The sequence below is a fragment of the Trichoderma breve genome, chromosome 5 (genome assembly GCF_028502605.1).
Source record: "Trichoderma breve strain T069 chromosome 5, whole genome shotgun sequence".
Lineage (NCBI taxonomy): Eukaryota > Fungi > Ascomycota > Sordariomycetes > Hypocreales > Hypocreaceae > Trichoderma > Trichoderma breve.
In genome coordinates this window covers 694,567-721,274 of record NC_079236.1, presented here as the reverse complement: position 1 = coordinate 721,274, position 26,708 = coordinate 694,567, and the positions used below count along the sequence as shown (strand labels likewise).

The following is a 26,708-nucleotide window of genomic DNA, read 5'->3' as shown; positions in this document are numbered from 1 at the left end:
CTGCACCTGTACTGCATGTTGGCAGTGCCTCGTTCTGAGACATGATATCGCCCTTGAAATTTCAGGTAAGAGTTGCCATCACAAAAGTGATACGATGAGGCGTCGGAATCAAGTTCGGGGCGACAATATGTAGGATCAAATGCCGGACAACTCCCCGTCCGGAAAGGATTGCCGCGCTTTGCCTAACCACGTTTTTGTACTCGTATTTTCACATGACAAGCAATGCTGAAATGCCAAAATGCACATGTTCAAGGGGTGAGGGGGGAGCACCCATACCAACCGTTCATACGGCACATGTAGACCGACGGAAAAGTAGCACCCGTGCTCATTACTTCGGGCACTCCCCGGGGACTGTTTTCTGACAGATCGACTTGATTTCAGTTGTCATATGGAGCTGCGCCGCGCTTGTTTTCGGATTCAATCCCAACTGGTTATTCCTGTATGGCGTATCTGGAGCGATCCATTATTTCTCCCTCGCGCGGCTATCATCTCGCGTTAAGTTTCTTACAACGAGATTTGCTCGGCGACCATTTTTGACAAGTTGACAAGTCACCGTTCGTTGAATTGGGGGCGACTAAGAACCCTAAAGTTTAATGAAATTACTCATTGACAGGTGATAGCGCCCAGGGGCATAGCCTGTTCGCATTGACTAGTGTATATCGTGTTCAAGTCGTGGTTGATTTGCATTGATTCGTCAGATTCTAGAGCGGGTGTGACGGCATTTGGGGTGAGTCCCAGGCGCTGCCGCGGCTATGACTTCTTCTCACCGTCTCGCATACTAATGCTGTCCCTCTGTACAGAGTAGATACTTGGGAACATTAATGAATGCGTTTCCATACACAGCAATATAATTACCACATTACTATAGCGTACACGTTACTACATATTGTGTACAAATGTTAGTAGATAGACGTTGGCTCGTTGAGGAGCGTTGAGACACGTGGAGGCCGGATGATGCGGGAAGTGAGATGCTTGGAACTTTTGGTTGACCCCGAGCCAACAGCGTTTCAATTCAGTGATGGGTCCAAGATACCAAACTTAACATAGCAAGGAGTTCACAAGGGATTACCAACCTACCAACCTAAGTAGCAGAGTGCAAGTGAAGTAAGGGGAGTGTCGGCGTACTCTCGCCCTCAATGGCAGTGTCAAGGGGTGAGAAGCCGGGGTGATATCTCATATTGATATCTCATATCAGTTCTCAAAATCTTTGCGAAGTCCATTTCCGTTGTAATAAAAGACAACTGCCGGTGATGTCACTCGTGATCGTGATTCATCATCGGGCGTGCAACAACCAACAGTGATAACGAAATGATTATAAACCAAAATGCAATGCAATGACTACTCCAATCTAAAATAGCAAGTAGCTAAAGGCAATACGAGACTTCATAAGCTATGGCGTAAAGATCATGTGAACTTATTTTATTCTTTGAAGCGGAACCACTGAGGCAGATTTGTCTGATGAAGCGAGTGAAGCGAGGTTGAGGGGGGAGGCAAGCCCGCCCACTACACGGCGGCTTCTGCTGGACAGTTTGAAATATGAATGTCAACATTACGGGAATATTTGGAGAAACTTGATAAGAATGTCTTTAGAAAGATTCCTGACTGGTTTGGAAATGGATGAAGTGTAGCGGAGTGTTATAGGAGCACTCGATACTAATATCATGATAAGATGATAATCCATCGTGTAAAATCAACAACTTGCACCAGAGCTTACCACTTAGTTTCCATTGCAAATTTACAAAAGAAACATCATCCCAAGAATCACTATATTGCTTTCATTGGATTTTTTTATGTTATTCTACATGATTGAAGACACGATGATGGCCAGATGAATGTATTTTAGGGTAGCATAATTACATGTACATGCATCTACCCACAAGCGTATACCAGAAGTGGTAAACGAGTCAAAGTTTCACGATATAGACACGGATGCCCTCACCTCTTATGTCTAACATGTCTGAAATTTTCAACCCCAATATTTTTTTCCCTCTTGGGCAAAGCAATTTAAGTCGTCCGACTGCTCTATCTACTGCCCATATACACAAACTGCACAGCTTGTATCATGACTAAGCTAATGCAGAGTTGACGTGCAATGGATCGTTCAGCGGTTCAAGCTAGCACACTAAGCGAGCAAATACAGTGAATTGGAAGGCTTCCAGCAGCTGTGATCAGAGCCTCGGAGAATCGGGACTCTGCTCCGGCGCTGCTTTCCCGCTGCCGCTAGCGCACCAGCTGAGCCTTGGCTGCCGATCTCGGCCTAGCGGTCACTTGTCATCAAGATGGTGATATTTGGATATCCCAAACCACAGCGCCAGGAATGGCCATCCTCGTCCCATTCTGCTGCAATGCGTCTTTGCTCGCCAGCAAATTGGTGGCCCCATCCACTCGACTCAACACGGCGTCTGCAGCGTCACCGTCATCATGGGCTCAGTCCAACCACCCACGAAGCCATGCCACAACTGCCGTCGGCAGCGGCTCCGTTGTGACCGCTCGTATCCACACTGCAACAAGTGCGCCGCCTCGGGCAAAGAGTGTCTCGGATACGGCAAGCTGTTTCGCTGGACCGGAGCCATAGCCAGTCGCGGAAAGCTCGCCGGCCGGACCTCGAGCGCGCCCGTGAATGCGGACGCGGGCGACGGCGAAGATGCTGACGCCGGCACAGGCACAGACGGGGACGGCGACGAGACGACATCGGTCGGCGCTGTGTCACCCGTTTCATCGGTTGTGCGCTCTCGCAGGAGCTCACCAAATGCCGGAGCTCTGAATGGGTACTTTGCGAGACGATCGTCGACGGGCGCAGAAGCCATGCAGGTCGTTTCCGTTTCCCAACCTGCGTCTCCCACCGCCAAGCTGAGCAGCCCTTGGGTGTTGGTCGATCCTCTGTTTCAAGGCCTAGACCAGGCTCACCGGTTCTATCTCAACTACTGTGTGTCCAAGTCCGAATGCTTCCACTTAATATCCCTTGTGCTAATATCGTATCGTACCTCTCACCAGTCACGACCCGTGTGTGCAAAGATCTGGTCTCCAATGACGGGCCAGAGTGCAATCCTTTCCGCAGTCTCATCCCGCTGACTCGTGCTCACCCACTGCTGCAGCACATCATTGTTGCAGCTTCAGCCGCTCACATGTCCAACTTGATTAGAATGGGCCTACCTTACCCCGATGGCGGGTTTATACCCGCCAACCGGGACGCAGCATCAACTAGGGCGCTGAACGATGCATTGGTGTCTAAACACACAGCGCTGAAGCTAATGTCTACCGCGATTCAAAATCTCGATACCATTAATGGTGACGTCGTGCTCGCAGCATCGCTCTTTTTCATCAACGTGGAGTTGATTGAATCTGGCAAGCATGGATGGAGGGCACACCTTGAGGGAGCTGCAAAGATCATGTCCTTCTTGCAGCTTACCAAGGCCTGGGATAGCTCGTTACGGGACTACCTTCTCTCAGATTGCTTCATGTAAGCTATTGTACCTTTTGCATTTGTACCTGGATCGCTTTCTTTTTTTTTTCTTGATACTGATTGCTTTGCTCAGCTACTTCATCCTGGCATCAGCATTTATGCCGGCACGATATGCAGCGTCGCTGAACTTTGAGTCTTCACAGATTCCATTTGTGCTTGGCAAGACAGTGGCGAATAGTTACCTGTGCTGCCCGCCAGAGCTGATGGAAATTCTACACGAGGCCTCCCAGCTTTCAAATAGTGTGATTGGGGACGAATCTAACGAAGCCACTACCATGGCTGCTCTGGAGCTCATCGATCGTGCTCAAGCTTACGACATTTATGCATGGGCTCGCGACACTGCTAGAGCTCTTGATCTACCAAACGATGTCATGCAAAGTCGCATGCACGCAGGGGCTAGTCATCGCCTAGCTGCCTGCATATATATCTTACAGGCTATTCCATCTGCCGGGGAGAGGCTCGGTCCGGAGTTTGCCGCCTTCCTGACAGACGACCTACTGGCGCACTTGAACATGATGCCTGTAGAAGACCCCAATTTCAAGGCAACTACGTGGCCAACGTTTATCATAGGTGCGGAGACGAGGGATCCAGTACGGCAAAAATTCATCATGGAAAGACTACGCATAATGACTACGGTATGTCCGTGGGGCTTCATCCATACTGCCATGGAAACGCTTCAGGTTATCTGGAATCTGGCTGCTGAAGAACGAGGATCCAAGAGTTGGGTACAAACGCTGAAAGATCCAGAAATGAATTTCTTAATCGTCTGATGTGTCAACCCACTACCGACTTGCTTGGAGCAGAGTATGGCTGTTAGGGCATCACGAGATGATTGGAGGACTCTTGTTCAACACGAGTTTGGCTATACTATAACTACATGCCATTTTAAGGGCTTTTTATGGCCAAAGTCTCCTCTCTGCCTCAAATCAAGCCATGCTATAATGCTGAAACTAAAGCGACAAGGTCGGCGGCACCCCCACCTGGAGGCTTTCAGCTGCCACCGGATGACTCATCGCCAGGAGGCAGATTCAACATCCAGCTAAATATGTCTGGTATTCCAGAACGAGCGTGCGGGAATCTTCTCAATTTCGTGGAAGACATCTCTGCCCGAATAAACGTGTTACTGTGATGGAACCGCCGTGGCCGGATCTGCTACTACCTTGCTCCCCGTCTTGGCGGTGCCTTGACCGCTTCAGTCTTCTCGATGAAGAAGGTGAGGATGGACAGGTGGCATACTGGACACTGCTCCAACATATACTCCAGCAGCCCGTCAACACCCCTGCCCAGCTTATAGATGTTCTCGATACGATTGCCAATACGAGCCGTGGCTCTTCTGGGGCAGCTGGCGATTTCGGAACACTCAGAGAAGCTGTGGAGCATCATCATAGTGACACATTCTTCTCAAGGCTGTGGCCCACTATTGTGCAGCTCTCGCTCAAGCTACCGGATCACTTCCCGGCAGGTACCATCCCAGTACTACGACCAGGGGACAAGCTGAATCTTACGAGAGACATGGTTGCATGCCTTGTGGCTCACCAGTTCCTCTGTACCTTCCGGGTCCCTCCCTGGCGTGAAGGATATCACGACTTTAGTATTTGGTATGGCTCTGAACAACGTCATCCGCAGGCAGTGAGGATGTACCTCACAGCGCTCTTCCAATATTTTGAAGAGTTTAGTGCGGATCTCGGGACCCAAAATCCAGGAAAATCCATTGATGATAGAGTGGAATTCTCTTCACATGCCTTCGATGACACGAGCGACTTTGTGACGGGGAAACGAGATCAAATTCGGCTCAGGAATTTGACCGTTCTTCTTGTCCAGGAGTTTAGCACAGAGCAGCAGGAACTTGCTCATCAAGGCAACGATGGTGCAGTGGTTGTCTCCGCTAACAAGGACATCGGTTTCGGGTCGTCAGCGACTCAGGAGGAGATCTTTATGGGCAATTGTCCAGAAGCCTGTCCTGCAGTGCTCTTCACTCCAACATTACAGGATGATCAGACTCTGACTGTATGTGGAGCTCGCCCTATGCTGAGAATATTGGGTCAGCGCCGCGAAGTCTCCTGGGAGAAACTCGGGCCAGGAGAAAGACAAGGAGGCAGAATGCTGCTCATGGACGCACTAGAATTCGATGAGGCGGATGAGTTGGGGACATTGCCTGATTTCAAGCAGGAGAACATTTTGCGTGAGATACGAAAGGCGTATACGGCGTTTTCGTCCTGGACGGGCGGTGATGCTTCGACTGTGTGGACGGGATTATGGGGCTGCGGCGCGTTTAATGGCGATCCTGCTGCCAAGGTGATTATCATGTGGATAGCGGCTTCGTTGGCAGGCAAGGAATTGCGGTTACTCTGTGATGCTTCCCAGGGCGATTTTGCGGACAAATGCGGACGATTTGTTAAGAAGGTTGCCTCGACTTGGACGGTGCGGGAGCTCGAGGATTGTTTGAAGGCTATTCCTCAGGGTACTAGGCGTTTAGAAACGATGGATTGGCTGCTTGACAATGTACCTGATTTTTGATAGAGATACCAAACTTGATATTACATTTTATACATGATATGATTGTATTTTTGCCTTGCTAATAGTGTCGTGAAGAATGCACAAGAGCAAAGCACCATAAAAAAATAGAGATTTGTAATGCCGTGTGATGTTAAAAGGAATATTGAGGTCCATAGAGTGAACCGGATATAGAGGCGGAAGACTCCCAAGTACCTAGGTCAAGCAGGTCGACGCCATCAAGTAAATAATTACAACTGCACATACAAAATCCATGCAGCACTCATTGCTTGATTTGAAGTGTAATATTGTAGGGCGACTTCTGTTACAGTAAGACGGGGATAGCCTTCTACTAATTGAGCAGATGCTGAGCCATGATTATATGCCCAACTTTTTTGGCGTACCTGTCTTGTCATCATATGAGAGGGTAAAGTATCGAATGCAGCTCGACTACCAATGCCTCACATCAAAATGTCCCCAATAAGCTGAAACGAATTTAAGCCTGCTTGGCATATATAAAAAAAAAAACCGAAGAGGAGCGCCGAGGTGCTTTACTAATACTACGAGGCTTGAAATATTTTGATGTGGAAACATCTACTCAAGAGCACTAACGTACGGCCATCTCGAAAACGCAGCGGCTTTTACCAACAAAAAGCGCTGAACACACTCCGAAACGCATCGAAACCGCCTCGGCAAAAGGCATTAGTATTTCGCAAAGCGCTCTTGGCAGCATAAACGAGAGTCACGGGGGGTGTGTACTTGGTTGAACAGGCAATTAATTGGGCGGATGCTGAAATATGCCTCAGCGTGAAACAAGGGGAGAGACAGTCTCTCGACGGCATTGTAGTTTGGAACCCGTCGCCATAGCACAAACGGATAATAATGCCTTCAATAGGCGGGATTAAGATCCCAGTAACGCAGAATATATGTATCATAGTCACATGCAGTAACGCCACCGTTGCACAACAGCGTCGCGAGGGATCGATCGATAGACTTGAAGCAGTCATTTGACTGGCTGATGCTTGAGACGGAACGAGTATCAGCATGAACACCATTGGCTGGATGCTTAAGTGCCCCCCTAAGAGGGTGTAATAAAACAGAGAGATGCAATTCTCTAAATTTTGCGGCCGAAGAAGTTCCACGAAAAGAGGGTGTGAGACCTTGTTCTGGAATGGCACCAGAGAACAGGCGGGGCCATCGTTAAGAAGATTCGCAAGTACGAAGGATCGATAAAAAGAAGCGAGTCGGTTTAGTGGCACATTGATGTGTAGCTCTCTCAAACCATCAGTTCTGAGTGGTCGTGAGGGGAGATCTTTTACTTTGCCGGGCCTATGGAAACGGTTCGTACTAGAACCGACTGAGAGCTGTCATGAGGCTTACCCGTGGTTACATGGGGTTACCGAAGCATCAAGCTTCTGCACGCTGCTGCAAGCCGCGCAGCCGGTGCGGAGGGTGATTTGCATAAGGGCAGCTGCAGAAGATCCCGCGTGCACATCGGATGCAATGCGGGCCCGATATGGCTGCGAGGCTTGACGCAGTGCGACTTGGTGCACGGAGAGTAATGGCTCATTTCGAGATATTAAAACCCAGCACTTGCTAGGGAATCTGTCATGGCCGTTTGATATCATGTATATATGTAGGCGTATTCGTACGGCAAAGAACGGGCGCAGTCTCTTTCACCCGAGGGACGGGAGACTGGTTCCATAGAATGGTAGGCGGGGATACGCAACCACGACAAGTTCACCAATGGCCAAAGGAGCACGCACGCTTATCTAGGCATGTCAGATGTGACGATCGCGCACAAACCAAGATCGCATATGAGAGGGGAATCAGCAAGGCAGAGGGTAGCCTCGGACAAATGGGGAGCAGAGCAGAAATGCATCTCTTGACGGGCTCTTGCATGTGTCTGCGCATATCCGTCGCGTCCAAGATTCTCCGGGATGGGTCAATCAGAGTGGCAGCCCGCGAGGCAATGTCAGGAACCGGGCTTTGACTTTGTGGTGTAAGAAGTACTGAGGCACGATATCGCAGCACCATGCCTTATATGGGGCCAGTTCGTGTTACGGAGCGGGTAAATCCGCGGCGGGCGCGACCTTTCGGCGATGGAGAGAGAAAAGGGACGTTGAGAGCGTTCGACGATGCCAGAGAGGGAGGTGAGGGGCGGTTTGGCGTCTGTGGCTGTGGATAGATTGGACGGGATGGTGGTTGGGTAAGTAGAGTCGCGTCGGACGAAAAAGGCTCCTCCGTCTGTGTGTGTCTGGCCTACCTTGGATAGAAGACATGAAGTAGATTGGCGATGATTGTGAAAGGTGAAAGGTGAAAGGTGAATGTGAATGTGAATGTGAATGTGAGGATGAGGATGAGGATGAGGGCCACGACGGACAAGAAGAAGAAGATGTTGATGCTGATGCCGGTGACGTTGGTGAGTATAAAGAAGGAAAATGTTAATAGTCTGGGACAAGGGTCGTTTGGGAATATCTCGAGGTACCTGCAAGAGTACCACGGCAGGACGCTCTTTCCCAGCCAAGGGGAGGAGGGGCTTCAACCCCCTCGTGATCGCCTCTCTTTTTTTCCTTTTTCCTCCTCTCCCTCCTCCTCTCCTCCTTGACTCGCTATCCGTAATTAATTCACGTTCCTTTTTCTTCTAGTCACCGTTAGGTGCTGACCGTCACACACCATCTTTTGGCCGTTTGGCTTCGTTCCGGCTCCCTTGTCTCAATGGCAGCTTCCTATCCGGTCGACGCTGATCCGTATAACATCGCTTGTTCCGGCCAGTTCCGCTATTCTCCCTTCTGAGCTTCTGAGAGAGGGTGGTGGGCGTTTGCAGCGGTTGTTATTGATCAAGAGCAGTTTTGTATACTGCGGACTTTCTGATCTGATACCGCATTATTGACGGCCGTTACCTCAGCATCATCTCTCCAGCCGTCCGTTGCTCTAGCAAAGAGCTTCCTCCCGGCTAGCAGCAAAGCAAGCGTCTTGCAATCCGACTGCCTGGACGGGCCGGCAAACGCGATGCCGCGACTTATGTATTCAGCCCTCGGATTCTTGCCCAGCTAGCTCGCCCCTCCTTGCTCAGCTTGTTATCGGCGAACAAGAAAAACGAATGGCCAGACTAAATTCCATCTCGATGGGCGGAGCACAAATCAGCCCCCAAGACTTATTACCCGGCGTGCAGCGGTTACCCCTGCAGTGAATGCATGCTGGTAGCCGTCAAAGATCAAACGGCCTCGAGCTAGATATTCGATGATGGTTCCAGAGCCATGTGATTGGTAGCCATTCACAGCCCTTTGAACTTTGAATTCTAGTGCATAAACATGCGAAAAATAGCTCCCGGCAGAGCAGACCAGGCCTTGCAAACAAGCGCGGAAGAGGCTCAAATTTGCGGCTGGCCTCCTTCACAGGCTACTCCGGAATGGTTTGTCGGTCAGTTGCTTCGCAGGCTGGCTTGAGCTTTTGTTAGTGGAACGTGGGGTCATCGCAGGTACCTCATACTCGCCTGGACACTAATATCTGGCCGCCCGCACCGCTGGAATCGGGCAGCTTTCAAACAGGCCATGGCCCTGTCCCATCGCTGGTGCCGGGCCATTCACAACCTTGGGCGCCTGTTTGAGCTTGAATGCCTTCTTTGCTTCTTCTTCCACCGACAGATGAATCGGCATCTTGTTCATCGTTGCTATCCATCGTCGCTGTTCACTGTGTTGCTTGGCTTCTGCGGCTTAAAAAGGTGACAACGTCTAACCAGCCGCCGGCCAGAAGCAACGACCGCCTTCCCCCCCACGATACCGATTCTCCAATCACAAGCTCCTGACTGTACAAAGATCCTGGGATAAGGCCTGCGCCAAAACCTGGCCACACCGGGGTTCGGTTTCAAACCACTTGCGCGCCGCCAGCTCTCAATCCAACCTGCGGTGTCATGCACATCACTGCCGTCATCACCCCGAGACCATGACCCTCTGTGCATTGACTTTGCCGGACCAGACGCCATCGTCACTCGAATATTCATGCACAGTACAGTCCTCGTTTTCCATCGCAAACCTAAACCTCGTCGTCCCGTGGTATAATCGATCCGACGTCCTCTATCGTTTTCACCTACCGCTATTACCATCGCCGTACCCTCCACCATCCTCGACTTCGACACCATAGCCATCCGTCTTGCTACTTTGCTGACCTCGCCACGGCCACGAGTGGCTCTCTCTGTCCCAGAGGCGCCGTAGCGCCTCGCACGACAGCCAGCCATGGCCACTTCCAATGCCGTGCCGGATACACAACTGGGACTCAGCGCCGAAGAGATCCAGCTGCTTCGGCAAGGCCAGGCGGCTTTGGGAGGCGGCGGAGGTTCGGCAAGCTCTAGGGCAGCCAGCAGAGCCAGTAGCCAAGGCCTCTTGATGCTGGATAGCTCATCGCTATCAGCTCTGGGGCGATATTTTGATCGATTGATGGCCGGCATCGAGCAGAACATCCGCCATCTCAGTGAACAAGCCCAAATGTTTACACAAGTTCAATACGACCGAGCCGGCAACATCATTGATGGCGCCGATGCCGAAATTGCACGATATATGGACATCTTGCGGCAGCTTGATGAACTCGAGGTCGATTTCGACAGGATAGCCCATATCAAGGAGATTGTCAAAGGATACAGATCAAGGGTCGAAACGTTGGAGAGAGATTTGGAGAGTAGCGGTGGCTCGTCAAGTCGACACAAGCATTCGCCTACACATCACCACAAGCACAAGCACAGTTCGTCTCGCCATAAATGATGCAAGACGCCAATGCCACCACGTTTCCTTTATTTCTTTCTTTTTTTTCACCCTCCTCTCCGTCTTTCCTTTTTTTCGTCTTCGCCCGGCCAGAGCGACCTGCAGCCAGCAGTCTTACGGGCCAATTTTGTGGATAATATTTACACGCTGTACGAGGGAGACTTGGAAGCTTGCCATAGGAGGCGAGTCCATCGACACAAAAAGATATCTTGCAGGATTACCAATGGAAAGGAAATATGACATTGCAAAAGGAAAGAAAAAAAAAGTTTGTCTTCTTCAGGCGCCCTAGCAGGCACGGTTTAGGGAGGAGTTGTATCATTCTCGAGGCTGCGGGATTACGGCAACGGAAGTTCCTTAAAGATGGATGAGGCCTCGCGGCTAGGCAAGAAGGGAAAAAGCCTCACGGCTCGTCGATTTAGTTCATCAGTTTGGGTCATTGTTGGTTATGGCGTTGAATTGTGTGCATTTGATTCATTTCAATGTTTTTACCTTTTCCATTTTCACGTTTTCTTGTCTTTTTTACCCAATTGTCGGCTACATTGTAGCCTATGCTGCCACAGACGCAGCCTGTCTTCTTCTTTTCCTACCATGTTTTCTTCTCTTCTATGGGATACGGGGGAGCTGGGGATACCAAGTCAATGTTTGTTGAAAACGAATTTGTTCACCAGGGAGTGGAGAAGAAACATGATTTGTTATATTTCATGCGATACCGGGGATACGGCGTACGCGGTCACGTTGCGATTTGCTTTTTATACCCTTGAGAAGGATGCGGAAAGATTGTGTTTTCCCGTCAGGCGTCGACAGAAGGAGAGGCACCGGCCTGCCTTGGTCAGGCAGCGAGCAGCCTGGACGGACGGTGTTTTGGATTGCGCAAGCGAGCGCTTGGCTACGTCGATGCAATGCAATCATCCCCTCCCGTGGAGAGGCGAGGCGAGGCGAGGCGGTATGCATCAAGACGCAGCAGCGCACTGTTTAGTCAACTATTAGTATTATTTAAGACGTAATGTGAGCTGGCGCATCTACAAAGGCGCCAGCCATAATCAGCTTCCTCTTCTCTTGGTCTTGCCCCCTCCCTTCTGCCGTCTGTCAATTTCGGTGTAGACCGGGTTGCTGGTTGGTTGTGGAGAGTCCCGTCACCGCATCAATGGCTGCATAATCACTTTGAGCCGATCCAATGGATTAAAAAAGATGATTTCATTCACCCCGTCTGGGCACCTGGCTAAGAGCGAGTGGAGAGATATTCGGAGTCGTCTTGATTGGACGCAAATGGGCATATCAGAGCGTTTTGGTTCGTGGGTTGTGCCTCAGCATGTCTTTGGAGGGGGGAGAGGAGGTTCAAGATGTCATCTTGTTTCATTTGTGATGCAGTGACTGAAGCGGTTTTATCATTTATCGTATGCTTTTTATATGGTTTGCGTTGCTAATCTAACGGTGCTCTAGATTCATGACGTGAGACGCATGCTCTCTATCTCCTCTGCTGCGAGTTTCGACGTTGCATAAGTGGACCGAGGCCAACCTATTGCAAAAGGGATATCTATCGTCCAGTCGTCTTTCACCTCCGCGCATTATCACACATGGTCCTCCGATACAGACGCAATGACGGCAAGAAGAAATCAGTCCATTCAATACATCAGTACAAGTCCCGTCTCATCCGTAGGAGAAGGAGCAGTACGCCTTTCCTCAAGCGCCCAATCAGATACACCAAGCTCAAATCATAAAACACGTAGATATACGACATCACGAGCAGCACTCCGTAGTTCTGAAATATCGTTATTGGTCTTGTGGTTGGTTATATGTAATCATCTCATCTCCATCTCTCCCAAAAACGCCTAAACCAAAGGCCAAAGCCAAAACAGCGAAAGACCCAAGACCAAGACCAACCAAAAAAAAGATGACCAGCCTACCCAGGCCAGCTAAATGAAAAAATCCTCATCCCACACGCCACATTTCTTCATAACAGTGAAACAATAAAAGAACACAAAACACAAAATACATGACAAGAAGGGAAGAAAAAAGAAGGAGGGGTGAAAAAAAAGAGAGAAAGAGAAAAGAACTCCATCCCTTCGGGGGTGTGGTCTGCTGAATGACTTCCGCATCTATTGCTTCCTCCCCAAATTCCCGCTGTAAGAAAAAGACCGATTTCAAGTTGAAGAGCTCTGCTGAACGCCTCGATTTGACTGGCCTTTCACGCTTACCTCTCCCTCATTGATCGAATGCCAAAAAGAACATACCCGTCAATATAAACAAAAAAAGAGAAAGGGGGGAAACAAGATGATGATTAAACGAATTTAACACACGAGCAACGCAAACTCGTGCTGAATGCTAGTTCTTAGCATGTTATTGTTTCATGCAAAGAGAAAAAAAAAGTTCTTAGCATGTTGAATGTTCCATGCAAAGAGAAAAAAACAAAGTCAAAAAATGGGGTTCGCCCCAAAGTGTTGCTGCCCAGCCATGTTCTGACAAGGAAAGCAAAATCAAACAGCTAGAATCAAATGGTGTAAAAAGAGGTAAAATGTATGGTATCCATATGTATGTGGTTTCTTCGCGGTATGATGTCGGTGATCAATCGATGTTATGCAACTTTTGATGCCATGCATGAATGAGATGAAGTTGCACAGCAGCAAGCCCTCGAAAAGCAAAAAAAGGGGGGGCCGCTGTTGCAAAGCATATTCTTAAAAAAAAAGGAGCCAAAACACTCCCAGTTTGCCCGATTCCCAAAGGAAAGCAAGCTTCTTTTTTTCTGTTTTGTCTTTTTACTTTCTTCTTGTTTCCTCGTCTTCCCCTCCAACTTTCACTGCCACAAGGCCTCCTAAACCCTCGCAATGCGGCGCCGGTCCAGGAACGGACTCGGCATCTCATCCACATCCGGGTTCCACACGGCCACCGGCTCGGCGTATCCGGAGTTGACCACGCGCTCCCGGTATGTCGAGGTTCTGGATCTCTTAGGACTCACATTCTCGCCCACCGGCGCGCTCGAGACGCTCATGGGCCGGCCTCCTGCGCGTGCCTGCTGCAATTCGACGAGCGTCCGGCCCTTAAGGTTGCTCTTAGTCGCCTTGCTGAGCGTATCGGATGCGTCCTTCCTAGAGGACAACTTGCGGGAATGGCCCAACAACGAGGATGACGAGGATGACGATATCGGCGAGGGAGTGTTAGTCTCGCTGACCGTATTTTGCAGCCCCAGGTTGGCAACGGAGGGAATCTTAGTCAACCGGCTGGCTGGAGAGCGCGTACGGCTGCTCGTCTGCGCCGGTGGCACAGCAGCCTGCTTGGACACGAAGCCGCTCGAGCTGGCGCCGCTGGTCCTAATGCGGGCGGCAACACTTGATGTCTTCTGTGAGCTCAAACTGAGGATCGGCCGGTTCTTGCTGGTAAAGGGATTCCTAGAGGACCGGTGTCGCGTCGGAGAGGGCGGCGTGATGTCTTCGTCGTCCGAATCCAGGCTGGCGCCCTCTCTCTCCCACTTCTCGGGATTGGATGTCGTCGTCGCATTCGCAATAAAGATATTACCTTGATGCGTTCGCGCCTTCGTGTTTCCGTGGCGGCGTGGGGATAGTGATAGCGTTGCGATGGCCATGGCGCCGGGTGAAGTCATCTCAATGTCCATAGGGGTGCTCACTTGGCCGGCGAACGTCTGCGCTCTGGTATATGGCGTCCGTGCCGTCCGCTTGATTTCCTTGCTGATGTCGGGGCTCTCATTTGAGTAAGAGAGCTCGGTGATATCGGTGGTGGAAGGGAACTCGTCGCCGCTTCCATCAGCAGAGGACGTGTGCGCGTGTTCCGATTTTGCAGGGGGAGAATCGGCCTGGACTGGAACCTGAACTTGAACTTGTCTTGTCGGCGGCGACGGAGTCCTCTTACGGCGGCTCTGCAGCTCTCTCTCCACGTGCTTCCTGACTTCTTCATCAAACTGCTTCTTGAGCTTCTCCACCTCGATACTAATGTGGCGGTCGATTTCTAGCCGGGCCTTGACTTCCCACTCTCTTCGGATAGACGCATCAAGCTCCTCTCGTATCAGGTGCTTGTCCTTGTCCAGGTTCACTAGTCTCAAGTTCAGCTCCGTCTCTTTTTCGCGAAGAATCTCCTCGCGCGCCTTGAGCGCCTTGTTCAGGTCAACCACCTCTTTCTCCTTCCGCATGAGCCGCACAACCGGCAAGTTAAGCAGCTGCGCAGTATCCGGTCTCCTATCCGGGTTGACTTTGAGGCAGTCCTTGATGACTTGGTTGAGTTCGGGGGAGTACATGTCCGGCAGGGGGTTGATTTTGCCGTCTTTGATCTTCTGGACCAGCTGGTAGTGCGACTTTGCGTTGAAGGGCGGCTCGCGAGCGCAGAGCTCGTAGATGATGCACCCCAGCGACCAAATATCGGACTTGAGTGTGTATTTTTCGGCGGCGCAAATCTCGGGCGACATGTAGAACGGAGTACCGACGTAGGTGGAAGCGAAATCTTGCGACTTGATCATCTTGGACAAGCCAAAGTCGCCCAGCTTGACGGAATTGTCCTCACCGAGGAAGACTGTAGGCAGAGAGTTGGGTCAGCGTATTTTGGCCAACACATAACATGAGGCAATTCTCCCAGCGAGGATGCGCAATGTATGAAGTTCTTACTATTTTCAGGTTTCAAGTCTCGGTGTAGAATCGTTATAGCTCCGGCTGGTGTCTTGGGAGCCATTCCGGCCGCTGCGCCCAAGACATTGCCGCCGACCTCCGGAGGGTCGATGCCGTAATGACAGCGATACAGGGCCAGAACCAGCTGGCTAAAGATGCTCCAGACGAAGCTCTCCTGGGCTCTCTGGCCCTTCAACTGCAGGTCCTTGATGACGCGGCCCAGGTCGCCGTTGCCGCAGTATTCCATGTATAGATGCAGGTCCTGGCTCGCCTTGAGGTGCTCGCGGTGGTAGTATGCGACGATGTGCGGGTGTCGGAGATGGGACAGGATCTGGAACTCGGCGTGGAGCTGCTCGCGCTCCTTTTGCGACATGCGAAGGTACGAGATTTCCTTGCGGCACATGATGAAGCCGTCGGCCTTGCGGCGGACTTTGCGGATGATGCCAAAGGAGCCATGGCCTGGAGAGGGGGGAGAAAGGCAGCCGCCAATGTTTTAGCTGGCAACGAACTCAAAAAAACAAAGACATGCCGCTTCTGTTTTAAACTCACCAATCTTCTCCAGCGTCTCGTACTTGTCCTCGTACGACATGTTGAGGGGCTTTCACGGCGGTACCAACGATGCTTGTCTGCTTCCGAGCCCCATAAAGGAACCTGTTCCGACTTTGCAGCCAGGGAAGAGAAAGAGGACGAAGGAGGAGGGGGGAGAGGGAGGGGCGTCAGACAAGGTTAAGAAGATATATAAAAGACGACCAAAAAAAATAAAATGTATATCCTGTGTCTCTCTTCGGGGGCTTGTCAGAGTTCGTACCAAAGCCAAAAAAGAAATTTACTAGGACGAAAAACTTGTTCTGGTGATGCTGCTTCGGAGGAGGAGAAAAAAAGTGTGAATGTCGGAAAGGTAATACAATGGACAGAGAGAGCAACGGCTCAGCACCTAAATGGGGCGGGCCCTGATGGTCTTTGTTAGCAAGAAAAAACCGGCTCCAAGCCCAAAGCAGTGCGTGCGTTTCCACCTTTGTGCTGCTGCTGGTTGCTGGCTGCGGCAGAAGGACGACCAGTTGCTGCGATGCGGCCAAAAGGGACCCTTGCTCCGCCAATTCGCAGGCCGCTAAGCAGCTAAAACGGGGATGTTGGTGCAGGATGGATGTAAACAAAGTTGTGCGGCTGCCATGGCAACGGGCCGAAAAGGGAAGTGCCGGGGTGTATCCGCTTATCGATAGGGACTTGGGGGAGCAACCCGGAGTGCCGTTGGCCGTCAAAAAACGTTGTGGCTTGGCGTGTGACGTGTGATGCAAAGGTCAATGTGACTTTTGGTGGCGTCTTTTCTTTTCTTTTTCTTTGCCATTTGGTGCATCTGACGTTTGATTGTCATTTCTGCCGTTTGCTGTGGCGGTCAAGCGCAAGAAAGCTGCAGACATCGGCCTTGGGTTTAGGGTAACTAAGAAGACACTAATGTAGAACAACACACTTATTACTGTCCACGACACTGTACAAGATGCACTTAGTAAGACGGAGCTTTTGCAAAAACAGATAATCCGGAGCAGTCAAGGCAAAAAGACACATCTATGACATTGATGACATCCATTGCCCGAATGACGCTGTACAAAAAGCCCGGAGTAATAGCACGGGCGGGCCCGCGATGGCAAGTTCCGGTGACATGCTCAAAACCCGATAAGCGGCAAAGTTATCTCCGTAAGACGGCCTTTACATAATCCATCCATCCATCTTTTTTCTTCATTCTCATTCTCTGTATACCCTCATATAGCGAAATCATTTCTAAGTTTTATTTTCCCTTTCTGTCTTCTTCTTATCTTGGAGTTGTGGAATACTACATCATACAATGGTGCTGGGAAAGCATGAGCTCGAGGGCAAGCTGGGCGAGGAGAGCCTCCTGATCAAGAGCGGCGTGCTGCGGGATGAGAACCCGCTCGACACGAGTGCAGAGTTTCATGATTTCCTGCTGGCGTGCCGCCGGGGCGATTTGCGCAAGTGCCAGGAGCTCATTGGCATGGGCGTCAACATCAACGGCAAGGACAAGTTTGATTACACGCCCTTGATCATTGTGAGTGCTTTGCGTGAGGTGGCAATATGGGCAATCAATGGCGGGGTTAGGAGTTGACGAGAATTGCATGTAGGCCAGTTTGTGTGGACATTATGAGCTGGTTCAGCTGTTGCTAGAATCCGGTATGTCATCTCCTTAGTACTTACATCTTGTCTTGTACCGGATTCATAAAGTTGGACGTTATACAAAAGAGCATCCTGTTAAACCAAATCCTTACACTCATGTATAGGCGCCCTCGCCGAGAGAAACACATTCCAGGGAGAGCGCTGCATATACAACGCCCTCAACGACAGAATCCGCAACCTGCTGCTGCAGTATGACTTTTCCAAGAGCTCAGATCCCTACGTCTACTGGTCATCACACATTTCTACCCTGTTGGGCCGTCCGGCTCCGAACACGACGGACATCTCGCTGGATGCCGAGACCAAGTCTTTCAACCTGCACAAGTTCCTGCTCGCATCCAGGACGCCCTACTTTCGCAGGAAACTCGAGGCAGCTCCAGAAACAGCATCATGGAAAGTATCGTCGACTATTCCCGTAGAGGCATTCCAGATTGCCGTTCGGTATATCTACCTGGGAGAAGTACCGAGGGATCTTGCTCCTTCAGGTAGCACAGCAACCGAGGAGGAGGTTGCCAAGGGCCTGGACAAGATAAGCAAGCTGCTCGAGATTGAACAGCTATGGGAGGCCATCCTGGTGGGAAACGACCGTCGATTGGCACGGCAGCGGTATCAAGACGAGGTCGAGAGAGCGTTAAACCAGCTGGGCAACTTTTTCCAAGAGAGCGTCTTGGCGCACAAGATGGTCGTCGACACAGACCGCGTCGACGAAGTCCGGTGGAAGCACGACAACTCCATCTTCGCAGACATTCTCCTGCGAGCAGACGAAGCCGTCAGCGAAGAATCTGATGGCCCTGCCGACCCAACCTCCGGATACACCACCGCCGCCGGCATCCCCATCGGGCCCTCCTCTTCCTCCTCCCAGGCCAACGGCGCGAAGAAGGCGAGGAAATCCGTCCTGTATCCCGCCCACAAGGCCATGCTCATCCGCAGCGAGTACTTTGACAAGATGTTCTCGGGCGACTTTGTCGAGTCGCAAAAGTCGGAACATTTGCATGTTATTACCGTCGACTGCACGCCCGCCGTGCTCGAGCTCATCCTATCTTTCCTCTACACCGAAAACGCCCCGTGTCCGCTCGAGCACGCGCTCGACCTGCTCTACGCCGCCGACATGCTCTTCCTCGACAGTCTCAAGAACAAGGCCGCCATCGCCATCAGCACTCTCGGCAGCGGCACTGCAAACGCCCTCATCGACCGCACACACAACATCACCACCGAAGGAAACGCAACAACAACAGAGGAATCAGTAGAAGTCGTCGAAGTAGAGCCCATCAACATCTACGACGTCATCCACGCAGCGTGGGATCTGCGCGTCCAGCGCCTCGAAGAGTTCGCCGCGCGGTACCTCGCCCAGCGCCTGGAGGACTACATCGACGAGCCCGACTTCCACGAGCTCATCCGCGAGAGCGCAGACCGCATCACCAAGCGTGAGGAAACAGATACCATCGAGCTGCTCGACGACATAAGGTATTACCTCTCCGAGCGCTTCCGGCTGCGCTTCGAAGACGCCGGGCTGGAGGAGATGATGGACGAGGACGGCGAGATTAGTGCCCAGATGGTGGCTGCGCTGGCGAACGGCTCGGCGGACGTCGTTGATGACACTGTTGCTGCTGCTGCCGCCGTTGCTGAGTTTGACTTGAAGGAGAGTGAGGCTAATGGAGTGAAGAAGAGTGAAAATGGCGAGGTTGAAGGAGGAAACGAAGCGGTGCGGACGTTGGACGGGGAGACGGCCGAGGATGAGTTTGCTTCGGATGCCATCAATTACCAGATTTTGCTGCAAAAGATTGATGCCATGTTGGAAAGATTGAAACTGGATGCATGAGTGGACATGATATATATGGATATATTGGTTCAGTTTAAACATTGTTATATACAAAATACAATACACACGTATACAGGCAGCATAAGAAAATACTCATCCATGGATAGGTAGCATTTTAAAATACATTTATACAAACGCGCTAGCTAACTCCTATCTGCTTCTAATTGTACAATACTAGATAGAATCTGCACACAACAAACGATTCAAGTCAACTGCAAAGCATCAGAAACAAAACAAAACACCAAATATTAGATACACATAAAAATCTGGCTGCAACGCTTAAAGGTACTTGACAAGCTTGATCCTCGCCCGCAGTGCCTCCGGCAACTCCTCCAGCTTAACAAGTCCTAGCTGCACAACATCTCCCCAGAAAAACATGGCCCGGTCCTGGGCATAGCTCAAGTAGTCGAATTCGTCCGCGCCAGGTTCCTCCTCAACAGGGGTCCCATCCAGACCCGGTACCTTGGCTTGCACAATACCCCATGCAATCCACTGGGCGCTGTTCGCCGGCTGCCAGAGCCGAGCTTCCTCGATGAGCTCTCGCACCTGCTGCTCGGCCTGTTCCTCGCGCGCCTTTTCGACCGCGCCCCAGTCACCACCAGGGTAGCGAGCATCCAGCATAAAGTCGACAATGGAGCTGCTGGACGTCGTCGGTAGAAGCGATGGCGTAGCTGCGGCGCTGGGAGTATCAAGCGGGGTCAGTCGGGGCGTCGAGCTGGCCTGCGGGAACTGCGGGCGATGGTCCACGTATGCCCTGATGAAGCGCTTCTGCTCCTCGAGGCTTGGGTAACGGTCGGCGTGGCAGGCAAAGGGAATCACTGGATCGTGGTAGTTGTACATCCATTCCGTGAAATGGTTGGCAAACTCGAGTCCGGCGGTGTTGGGAGCTGCGTATTCAAAGTCAATGACGACAAGTTGTTTGTGCTTGTTTGCGGGCTGCAGAAGCGGCGACTTTTCGTCATCAGGACGAATCCTAAGAATGTTGCCGTATTGAGTCTAAAAAAGGGTCAGCTTCCAATAAGAAATTAAAGGGTGTAAAGGAGGTGCTCACATCGTTGTGCGCAAACACAAGCCTGTCCTTGATGGCCCGGTGACCCTTGTAGCAGTGGTTCAGATGGGCCCTGTACTTGATCACCACCTCTTTAAACTGCTCCCAGGGAACACCACACACATAACCGTTGAGTTTCCAGGCATGGGCAATTGAGTTTCTCCTCTCGGCCTCTGGTGTCTTCTCCAGCTCCTTGTCCAAGAAACTAGTGATGCGGCCGACGTTATCCAGCCACTGATCCCAGTTCTTCCACACACCAGGCCCATTCTCACGCTCGTGCAACAGCACTTCAACGCCATCGTGCAGTTCTCTCATACGCTTCGCAATCTGTCTCGAGGTTTCAGGCTCTCGCAGGTTCAGCGGAGTGAGCGTGATGGCATTGAAGAACTGCTCGAAACGTCCATTCTTGAAGGTTCCTAGAAGTCGCGGGCCAATCTTCTTGCGCGCGAGTCGCTGCAGCACCTGGAGCTCATTCTCTCGGTCGATAAGATGCTCCACTTGCGGTCCATACACGCGAAGCAGCACCTTTGTCGGTGGCTTCCTGCCGTCGGCCTGGGGCAGATCAGCCGGGGGAGTGACGACATATACGGCGTTGGTCAATGCGCCGCTCAATCGCTCAACAGCCATGGATTCGCCGCTACCAAGGGGGATACGGCGCCATCCTTTAAGCCTCAGAGTATGGGCTATGCGTAGAATCTCGTTCTTGAAAACAGTCCATGCTTCCTTCTCCTTTTCGGCCTTGGTGGCCTGAGCTGAGACATCATCCGTGCTGGTGCTGGCTCCGCCAGTGTAGCTCATTGTCTTGGAATTGTCCAGCCAAGCATCACAGCTAGGTACGATGGCGTCACCATCAACATAATCGGTATCCGAAGAAGCAGTACGATGAAGAGCCGAGCGCGAACCTGGTCGTCGGTGCTTGGGGCCAACTCGCGGGCTGTACTTTGGAAGCGTGGTAAGGCCCATGGAAGCCATGGAACTCTCCAGAATATGCTGCAAGCCATCGAATGAGATGTCGCTGGATTGCGAGCTTGTGGAATTCGATCTTTCGCGTGTAGGGGGGATAGGAGCCGTAGAAGCTGCACCGGCCTCGGCTTGCGCCTGGTCGGACGGGGGAGACTTGGACTTGCGCCGACGAGGCTTCTGTTTCCTAGCCACTGCCTTCTGGCGCTCTCGCTCCAGCCATTCTCCAACTTGGGCCAGAATCCTCTCGCTCTGGTGGTTTCGACGGTGGGTATGACTATGATGGTGAGACGAGAGAGCTGTATCGTCCACAGGTCGAATCGCTGGCGAAGCAGTTGCAGACAGCCTGCCGCTCAATCGGCGAGCGGGAGCCGCTGGACGGCGTTGCTTGCCATGGTGCGAATCGTCTTCGATATAGTCCTCGGGGACAGGATCGGCAATCTGCACGGCTGTGACGAGTGTAAGCCCAGGCTCGGTACCCCATTTAACGTTTTCTTATTCCAGTATTTTACCTCATCGGCCGATGGCAACACGACGAGAAGCGCACGAAGGAGATCGAACGACCGGGACAGCAAAAGACGTCGACATGTCCATTTCACCCCACCAGCTGAACCCCGCTACAACAGGCGAAATTATCGTCACCGAAGTAATATGGCAGACGCTCGATCATTGCGGAAACCATTGTCCAGTTCGCGGTGGGAGTTTCGCAGTCGTAGAGTAAAAGCGATACAGCCTCCTTCGGCGTCATTGGCTGGAAAATGGTTCACTCATACGTACCTTTCAGAGTGCCGCTGGCAGGCGGAGTTCGCACCGCTTCGTCGTCCATCTTGAGCGCCGAGCGCAACGGCGCCGGAGGATGGGTTGGGGTTTCAGACATTTGCGTCAGACAATGCGAGGTTTCTTCTTTGTGGTGGACAGGAATGCTGCAGTTGTCAAGTGTTGTGAACAATAGGCGCAAAAGAGTTGGCGTGGGGGTTCCAGGCGCTTCAAGACGGCTCAACAAAAAAAGAAAAGTCGCTAGTAGAGAGTGTCGCGTGGAAACAAAATCCGTTTCCGAATCACCATCCACTAATATTGTCGACAGAACTTCGCTTAGCGACAGAAAGATGGGGAAAGGTAAAAGAAAGAACTGTGTCCAAATGAAAGATAAGAAAGCCAAAGGTAGAGGAAAAAGAATGAGAGAGTAGAAAAACAAGGGATTCTGGGGAAGGACAAAAGCAGCCCTCGTGACCCCAGGCAAGACTCTGGGCTGTGACAAGGTGCTAGTCCTGAGTGAACGCCACGCTGTTTTTTTGTGCTAGCAACAAGCCCAGGAGCGCAAAAGGCCAGTGCTGAGTTGTGATAAGGGATTTGAACTAGGCTGGGCCGTTGGAGGGATCGCACAAGGCTAAACCAAGAAAAAGACCGGGAGAGGAACAAAGAGGTGTCGACGTAACAAGCTGTATGACGTAGCAGCAGGAGGTGGCTTTGAGCTCTAGACTGTGCTGATCCTATTTCGATTTCTGTACATGTCTATTTTACTTTTTCTCATGCTGATACTGGACCCTTTCAAGGGGATTCACAAGGTTCAAGCCAAGGCACTGACTTCGCGGCCCGTCGCGCTGCACCGACAAGGTGGTCTTTTGGCCTGTCGTTGGCGGACATGGACGACCAGACATGTGATAAGCCTTCTATTCTCTCCACTATGCAGCAAACTACCCAAGACTAGCACCTCCACTCACTCACTCACTCAACCAAACGAACGAACGCTTCTCCCCTTGTCTTATCCTATCTTGTCCTCCTGTATCCCATCCAATCCTCATTCTCCATCCCCTATGTACTACATACTCGCCCTGGATGTAGCTGAGAGCCTGCATGGTGCATTGCATTGCCACACATACACAAACATGGACAGGCACACATAGTCTAGATATCATCCCCCCTGAAGAGAGAGCCAAACCCCGTTCTCTCGGTCGCCGCATGAGGAAATCCCAAGCGTGCCTCAAAGAGCTGAGGGTCTTTTCCCAGCCCACTTTTCCCTTTGTCTGCTCGCGTGCGCACTTTCTAGTAGCATACTTGTACGAATCCATTGGCTCTATTTTGGCTCTATTGGCTCTATCCGACGCATACTCTAGCCACTCAGGTCGCTGCCCGAAATGAAGTGAGACACAAAAAATTGTAACAAAGGAATCACACTTAGCACAGACTCATCTAGACCCAATCCTCACTCGCCAGCCACTCCCTCGTCACCTCCACTCCCTCATTCCTCATGGCCCACGCAATCGCCTCAACCACATCGTCCACAATCACCGTCGGCTTGTACCTCGGCTCCCTCTCCGCCGCAGTCTCTTTCCACACGCCAGTCTTGACCAATATCGAAACCCACTCCGTCCCGTCCGCCGGCGCAAACTCGTTGGCGCCCCGGATGTCACTCTCTGGGTTGTCGCCAATCATGTAAACCCGCCTCAGCGGCTTCTTCTCCTCGCCCTTGCCGTGCGGCTCCTCGGGCGCGTGGTGAAGCAGCCGGTCGTGTGCGTACTCGTAAGTGTGTCTCGACGGCTTGCCCAAGGCGCTGAACTGCAGCTCGGCACCGCCCGTCGATGCGGCCCACACGCCCTTTAGCGCTTCGACAAACGCGCCTGTTCCGAAGCGGTTGACGGGGTACTCCGTCTTCCACAAGAGGTCCAGGTTGGAGATCCAGAGCTGCGGCTGGCCGTCCTGCTGCCATCCGTTGTTGGGGAGCTGAGCGTTGCCGTTCTTGTCGGAAATCGTGCCTAGATAACCGCGATGCGAGATGAGCAGATCGTGGATCACCTGAATGTCCAGGGACCAATCCCTCGGGTCGTTCCAGACAAGGATCTGGTCAATCTTGAGCTGGTTCGCCGGCACGTCCTTGCTGTAGGGGTCAATGGTGTTTGACACAATCTTGCCATCGGGAAGCGGTCTCGACTCTCTGTGAAGGCTCTCTCGCAGGTTGTCAAACGGATACACCTTGTCGTTGGCTTCGATGATGTCTGCCGGTGTCACGGCCCTGGCAAATCCGTATCTTACAAAGTCCCCATGTCAGTGTTTCTCGCCAAGACGTTGCAGAGGGCATGGGGTGTACACCGACTCGTTGGCTACCCTGCGAGCAATCTCTGGGTGAGATCCCGTAATTAGCACTGTTCCCTGCTTCTTGACGCTCTCATCCCACCCTCGCATCGGCGTGTGCGAGAGGATGACCCTGTTGCGGATTACATCCTCGTCTTCCGAGAGCCCCAGACGCTTAGATAGTGACTTGAACTTGGCATCTTCGTGACTGCCGCCGCCGTTGGTCAGGAAGACGTAGCGGATGTCGTGCGATCTAATCTTCCTGAGCATTTCCTTGGCTCCTGGAATCGCCCTTGAACCCTGATACAAGACTCCATCGATGCTGTGGTTTTGGCGCTCTTAGTCATTATATGCGTCCTCTTTGGATAGCTTCAACCAACGTACTCAAAGGCAAAGGCAATCTCGGATAAAGCTTTGCGTGAGGTGTCGTCCACAGGACTCTGTTGAAGGGACCGAGAGGGCGAATTCACTTTTTCGTGCAGAAAGGCAGCCGCATGGAATCCTCGCCTAACGGTGCTCGCCCGAGTTGCACCGGCGTTGAAGCTGTTGAAAGCTGGCCATGGCCGAGTAATGAGGCCGAGTCGCGATACGGGCGCCGGCCGGCATCGGCCTAAAACCCGTGCGTGCGACATCTCGTAAGCTGAAACCTTTCGGCCTTGATTGCCGTGATACCGCCAATCGATCCTAGAGGCCTCGCTGCGATTGCGCCAAAAGACGGCGTTGTGACTGTCAAGATACAAATATGCGGGAGCAAGTTCATGTGGCCGTTGAGTCGCAGGGCGCCGATACTGGCCGGGATCCGTATCTCCACTATCTTAGGCGGCGTCCTCCGCTACAACCGCAACTAGAAGGCGACCAAATCAACGCAGGTCAACTGCGCGTAGACTTGCAGTTTTAGTTTTCAATGAATGTTCAATCTTGTCACATAATACAGGCGAATAGGGGCAAACGGGCCATAACATTATGCGATACGTTCATTATGTCAAAATTGAGTGGTTCGTTGCTTCTTGAGCATCCATCCTTCTATGGCTTAATGGTACACTACTGTTACAAACAAGTCGTTTTACATTGCGCTTCTCGTCTCCGCAACAGCGACATGCTCAGTGACTGTTCTTCCAGTCCTTCAAGTGATCAACAATCACCTGTGCCGCCTGTTCCGGCGAGTGTTGTCGGCCCAGTGCCTCTACAAAGTCGCCCTCTGGGTCCATCAGGTAAAAGTATATGCTGTGGTCAACCAAGTAATCCTGGCCAGGCTTCACGTCTCGCGGCGTGCTGAAATACACCCTATACTTCTTGCACAGATCCTTGATTTGGTCGTATGTTCCCGTCAGGCCAATGAATTTGGGGTGGAACTCGGCGAGGTAGCTCTTGAGCGCCGGGGGGTCGTCGCGGGCCGGATCGCACGTCACAAAGATGGGCAGAAGCTCGTTGTTGGGGATCTTGGCATCGACAATGTCCAGCATGCGGGCCATCTTGTCGAGCTCCTCGGGGCAGATGTCGGGGCAGCGAGTGAATCCAAAATAGACCTGGCCGAGTTAGATTATCCCCCATGACAAGTAATCGGCTTCGCATTGCTTACCAATGAGTGCTTGCCTCTCATCATTTCGCTCGTAAACGTCTTGCCATTCTGATCCGTCAGCTCAAAGGTTCCTCCAACCTTGGGCCGACCGACGCCCTTGGTGGCCTCTGCTATTCTCTTTCGCTGCATGCGCTCCTTCTCATGCTCAAAGTACCACACCAGTCCACCGCATGTAGCCACAAACAAGATGGCGGCTTTCAACGAGAAAGGCTACCCAGCGAGTTAGCATAGACCCACGACTCTGCGAAGCTGATAAAAGCCCAGCCAAACTCAAAGAGTTACTCCATACCCCTGTGCTATACCGGCTCTTTGCCTGCTCGATAGTCTTGTATTTCGTTCGCTTCTGTGTAATCGGCTGTCGGGACTGGACCGGCGATCGTGGGAGCACCGGCCGGAGCTGCTTCGGCTGGAATGCGCCGCTCGAGAAGCATCGCTGGCATTGCTGCGCGGGGAGATTCCGCAGGGCGCCCTGAAGGGCCCTTGATGAGGCGATCGAATGCGACATGGTTTCTGCGCCGCAATTGTTGTTCTTGCGCTGTCTTGGTAAAAGCAAGTTGAAGCTTGCCAAATATCGACAGATGCTGCCCCACCATGCCGCCGTGAGCAAGTTATTGCTTTTTTTGTTTATTAATGCCACTAGCCAGATCCATGTCAAATCGCCGGATATCTGCCGACAGAGCATCGATCCTCCCTTACAGCGGTCCTAGTGACTACACGATGCCACTGAGA

General features: G+C 51.8%; 8 protein-coding genes across 8 annotated transcripts; 4 read left to right on the top strand and 4 right to left on the bottom strand.

Annotated features, from left to right (window-relative positions):
* Window positions 1-2,421: 2,421 nt before the first annotated feature.
* T069G_07925 (fungal specific transcription factor domain-containing protein) lies at window positions 2,422-4,233 on the top strand (the record flags this gene model as incomplete). Its single annotated transcript, XM_056175135.1, has 3 exons — window positions 2,422-2,926; window positions 2,995-3,460; window positions 3,537-4,233. 3 exons carry the CDS (start codon window positions 2,422-2,424, stop codon window positions 4,231-4,233), a joined length of 1,668 nt encoding a protein of 555 aa, XP_056026084.1.
* Window positions 4,234-5,098: 865 nt separating this feature from the next.
* On the top strand, window positions 5,099-5,980 carry T069G_07924 (poly (ADP-ribose) glycohydrolase (PARG) domain-containing protein; the record flags this gene model as incomplete). Its single annotated transcript, XM_056175134.1, has 1 exon — window positions 5,099-5,980. One exon carries the CDS (start codon window positions 5,099-5,101, stop codon window positions 5,978-5,980), a length of 882 nt encoding a protein of 293 aa, XP_056026083.1.
* A 4,211-nt stretch (window positions 5,981-10,191) lies between these two features.
* Window positions 10,192-10,713, top strand: T069G_07923 (uncharacterized protein; the record flags this gene model as incomplete). Its single annotated transcript, XM_056175133.1, has 1 exon — window positions 10,192-10,713. The coding sequence occupies one exon, from the start codon at window positions 10,192-10,194 to the stop codon at window positions 10,711-10,713; it is 522 nt and encodes a 173-aa protein (XP_056026082.1).
* Window positions 10,714-13,522: 2,809 nt separating this feature from the next.
* T069G_07922 (protein kinase domain-containing protein) lies at window positions 13,523-15,909 on the bottom strand (the record flags this gene model as incomplete). Its single annotated transcript, XM_056175132.1, has 3 exons — window positions 13,523-15,228; window positions 15,321-15,779; window positions 15,870-15,909. 3 exons carry the CDS (start codon window positions 15,907-15,909, stop codon window positions 13,523-13,525), a joined length of 2,205 nt encoding a protein of 734 aa, XP_056026081.1.
* A 1,251-nt stretch (window positions 15,910-17,160) lies between these two features.
* T069G_07921 (BTB/POZ domain-containing protein) lies at window positions 17,161-19,323 on the top strand (the record flags this gene model as incomplete). Its single annotated transcript, XM_056175131.1, has 3 exons — window positions 17,161-17,382; window positions 17,456-17,504; window positions 17,612-19,323. The coding sequence occupies 3 exons, from the start codon at window positions 17,161-17,163 to the stop codon at window positions 19,321-19,323; spliced, it is 1,983 nt and encodes a 660-aa protein (XP_056026080.1).
* A 279-nt stretch (window positions 19,324-19,602) lies between these two features.
* Window positions 19,603-22,157, bottom strand: T069G_07920 (choline/ethanolamine kinase domain-containing protein; the record flags this gene model as incomplete). Its single annotated transcript, XM_056175130.1, has 3 exons — window positions 19,603-20,319; window positions 20,375-21,780; window positions 22,109-22,157. 3 exons carry the CDS (start codon window positions 22,155-22,157, stop codon window positions 19,603-19,605), a joined length of 2,172 nt encoding a protein of 723 aa, XP_056026079.1.
* A 1,364-nt stretch (window positions 22,158-23,521) lies between these two features.
* On the bottom strand, window positions 23,522-25,032 carry T069G_07919 (haloacid dehalogenase-like hydrolase domain-containing protein; the record flags this gene model as incomplete). Its single annotated transcript, XM_056175129.1, has 4 exons — window positions 23,522-24,206; window positions 24,261-24,356; window positions 24,423-24,722; window positions 24,785-25,032. 4 exons carry the CDS (start codon window positions 25,030-25,032, stop codon window positions 23,522-23,524), a joined length of 1,329 nt encoding a protein of 442 aa, XP_056026078.1.
* A 468-nt stretch (window positions 25,033-25,500) lies between these two features.
* On the bottom strand, window positions 25,501-26,484 carry T069G_07918 (SCO1/SenC domain-containing protein; the record flags this gene model as incomplete). Its single annotated transcript, XM_056175128.1, has 3 exons — window positions 25,501-25,926; window positions 25,980-26,189; window positions 26,269-26,484. 3 exons carry the CDS (start codon window positions 26,482-26,484, stop codon window positions 25,501-25,503), a joined length of 852 nt encoding a protein of 283 aa, XP_056026077.1.
* Window positions 26,485-26,708: the final 224 nt, after the last annotated feature.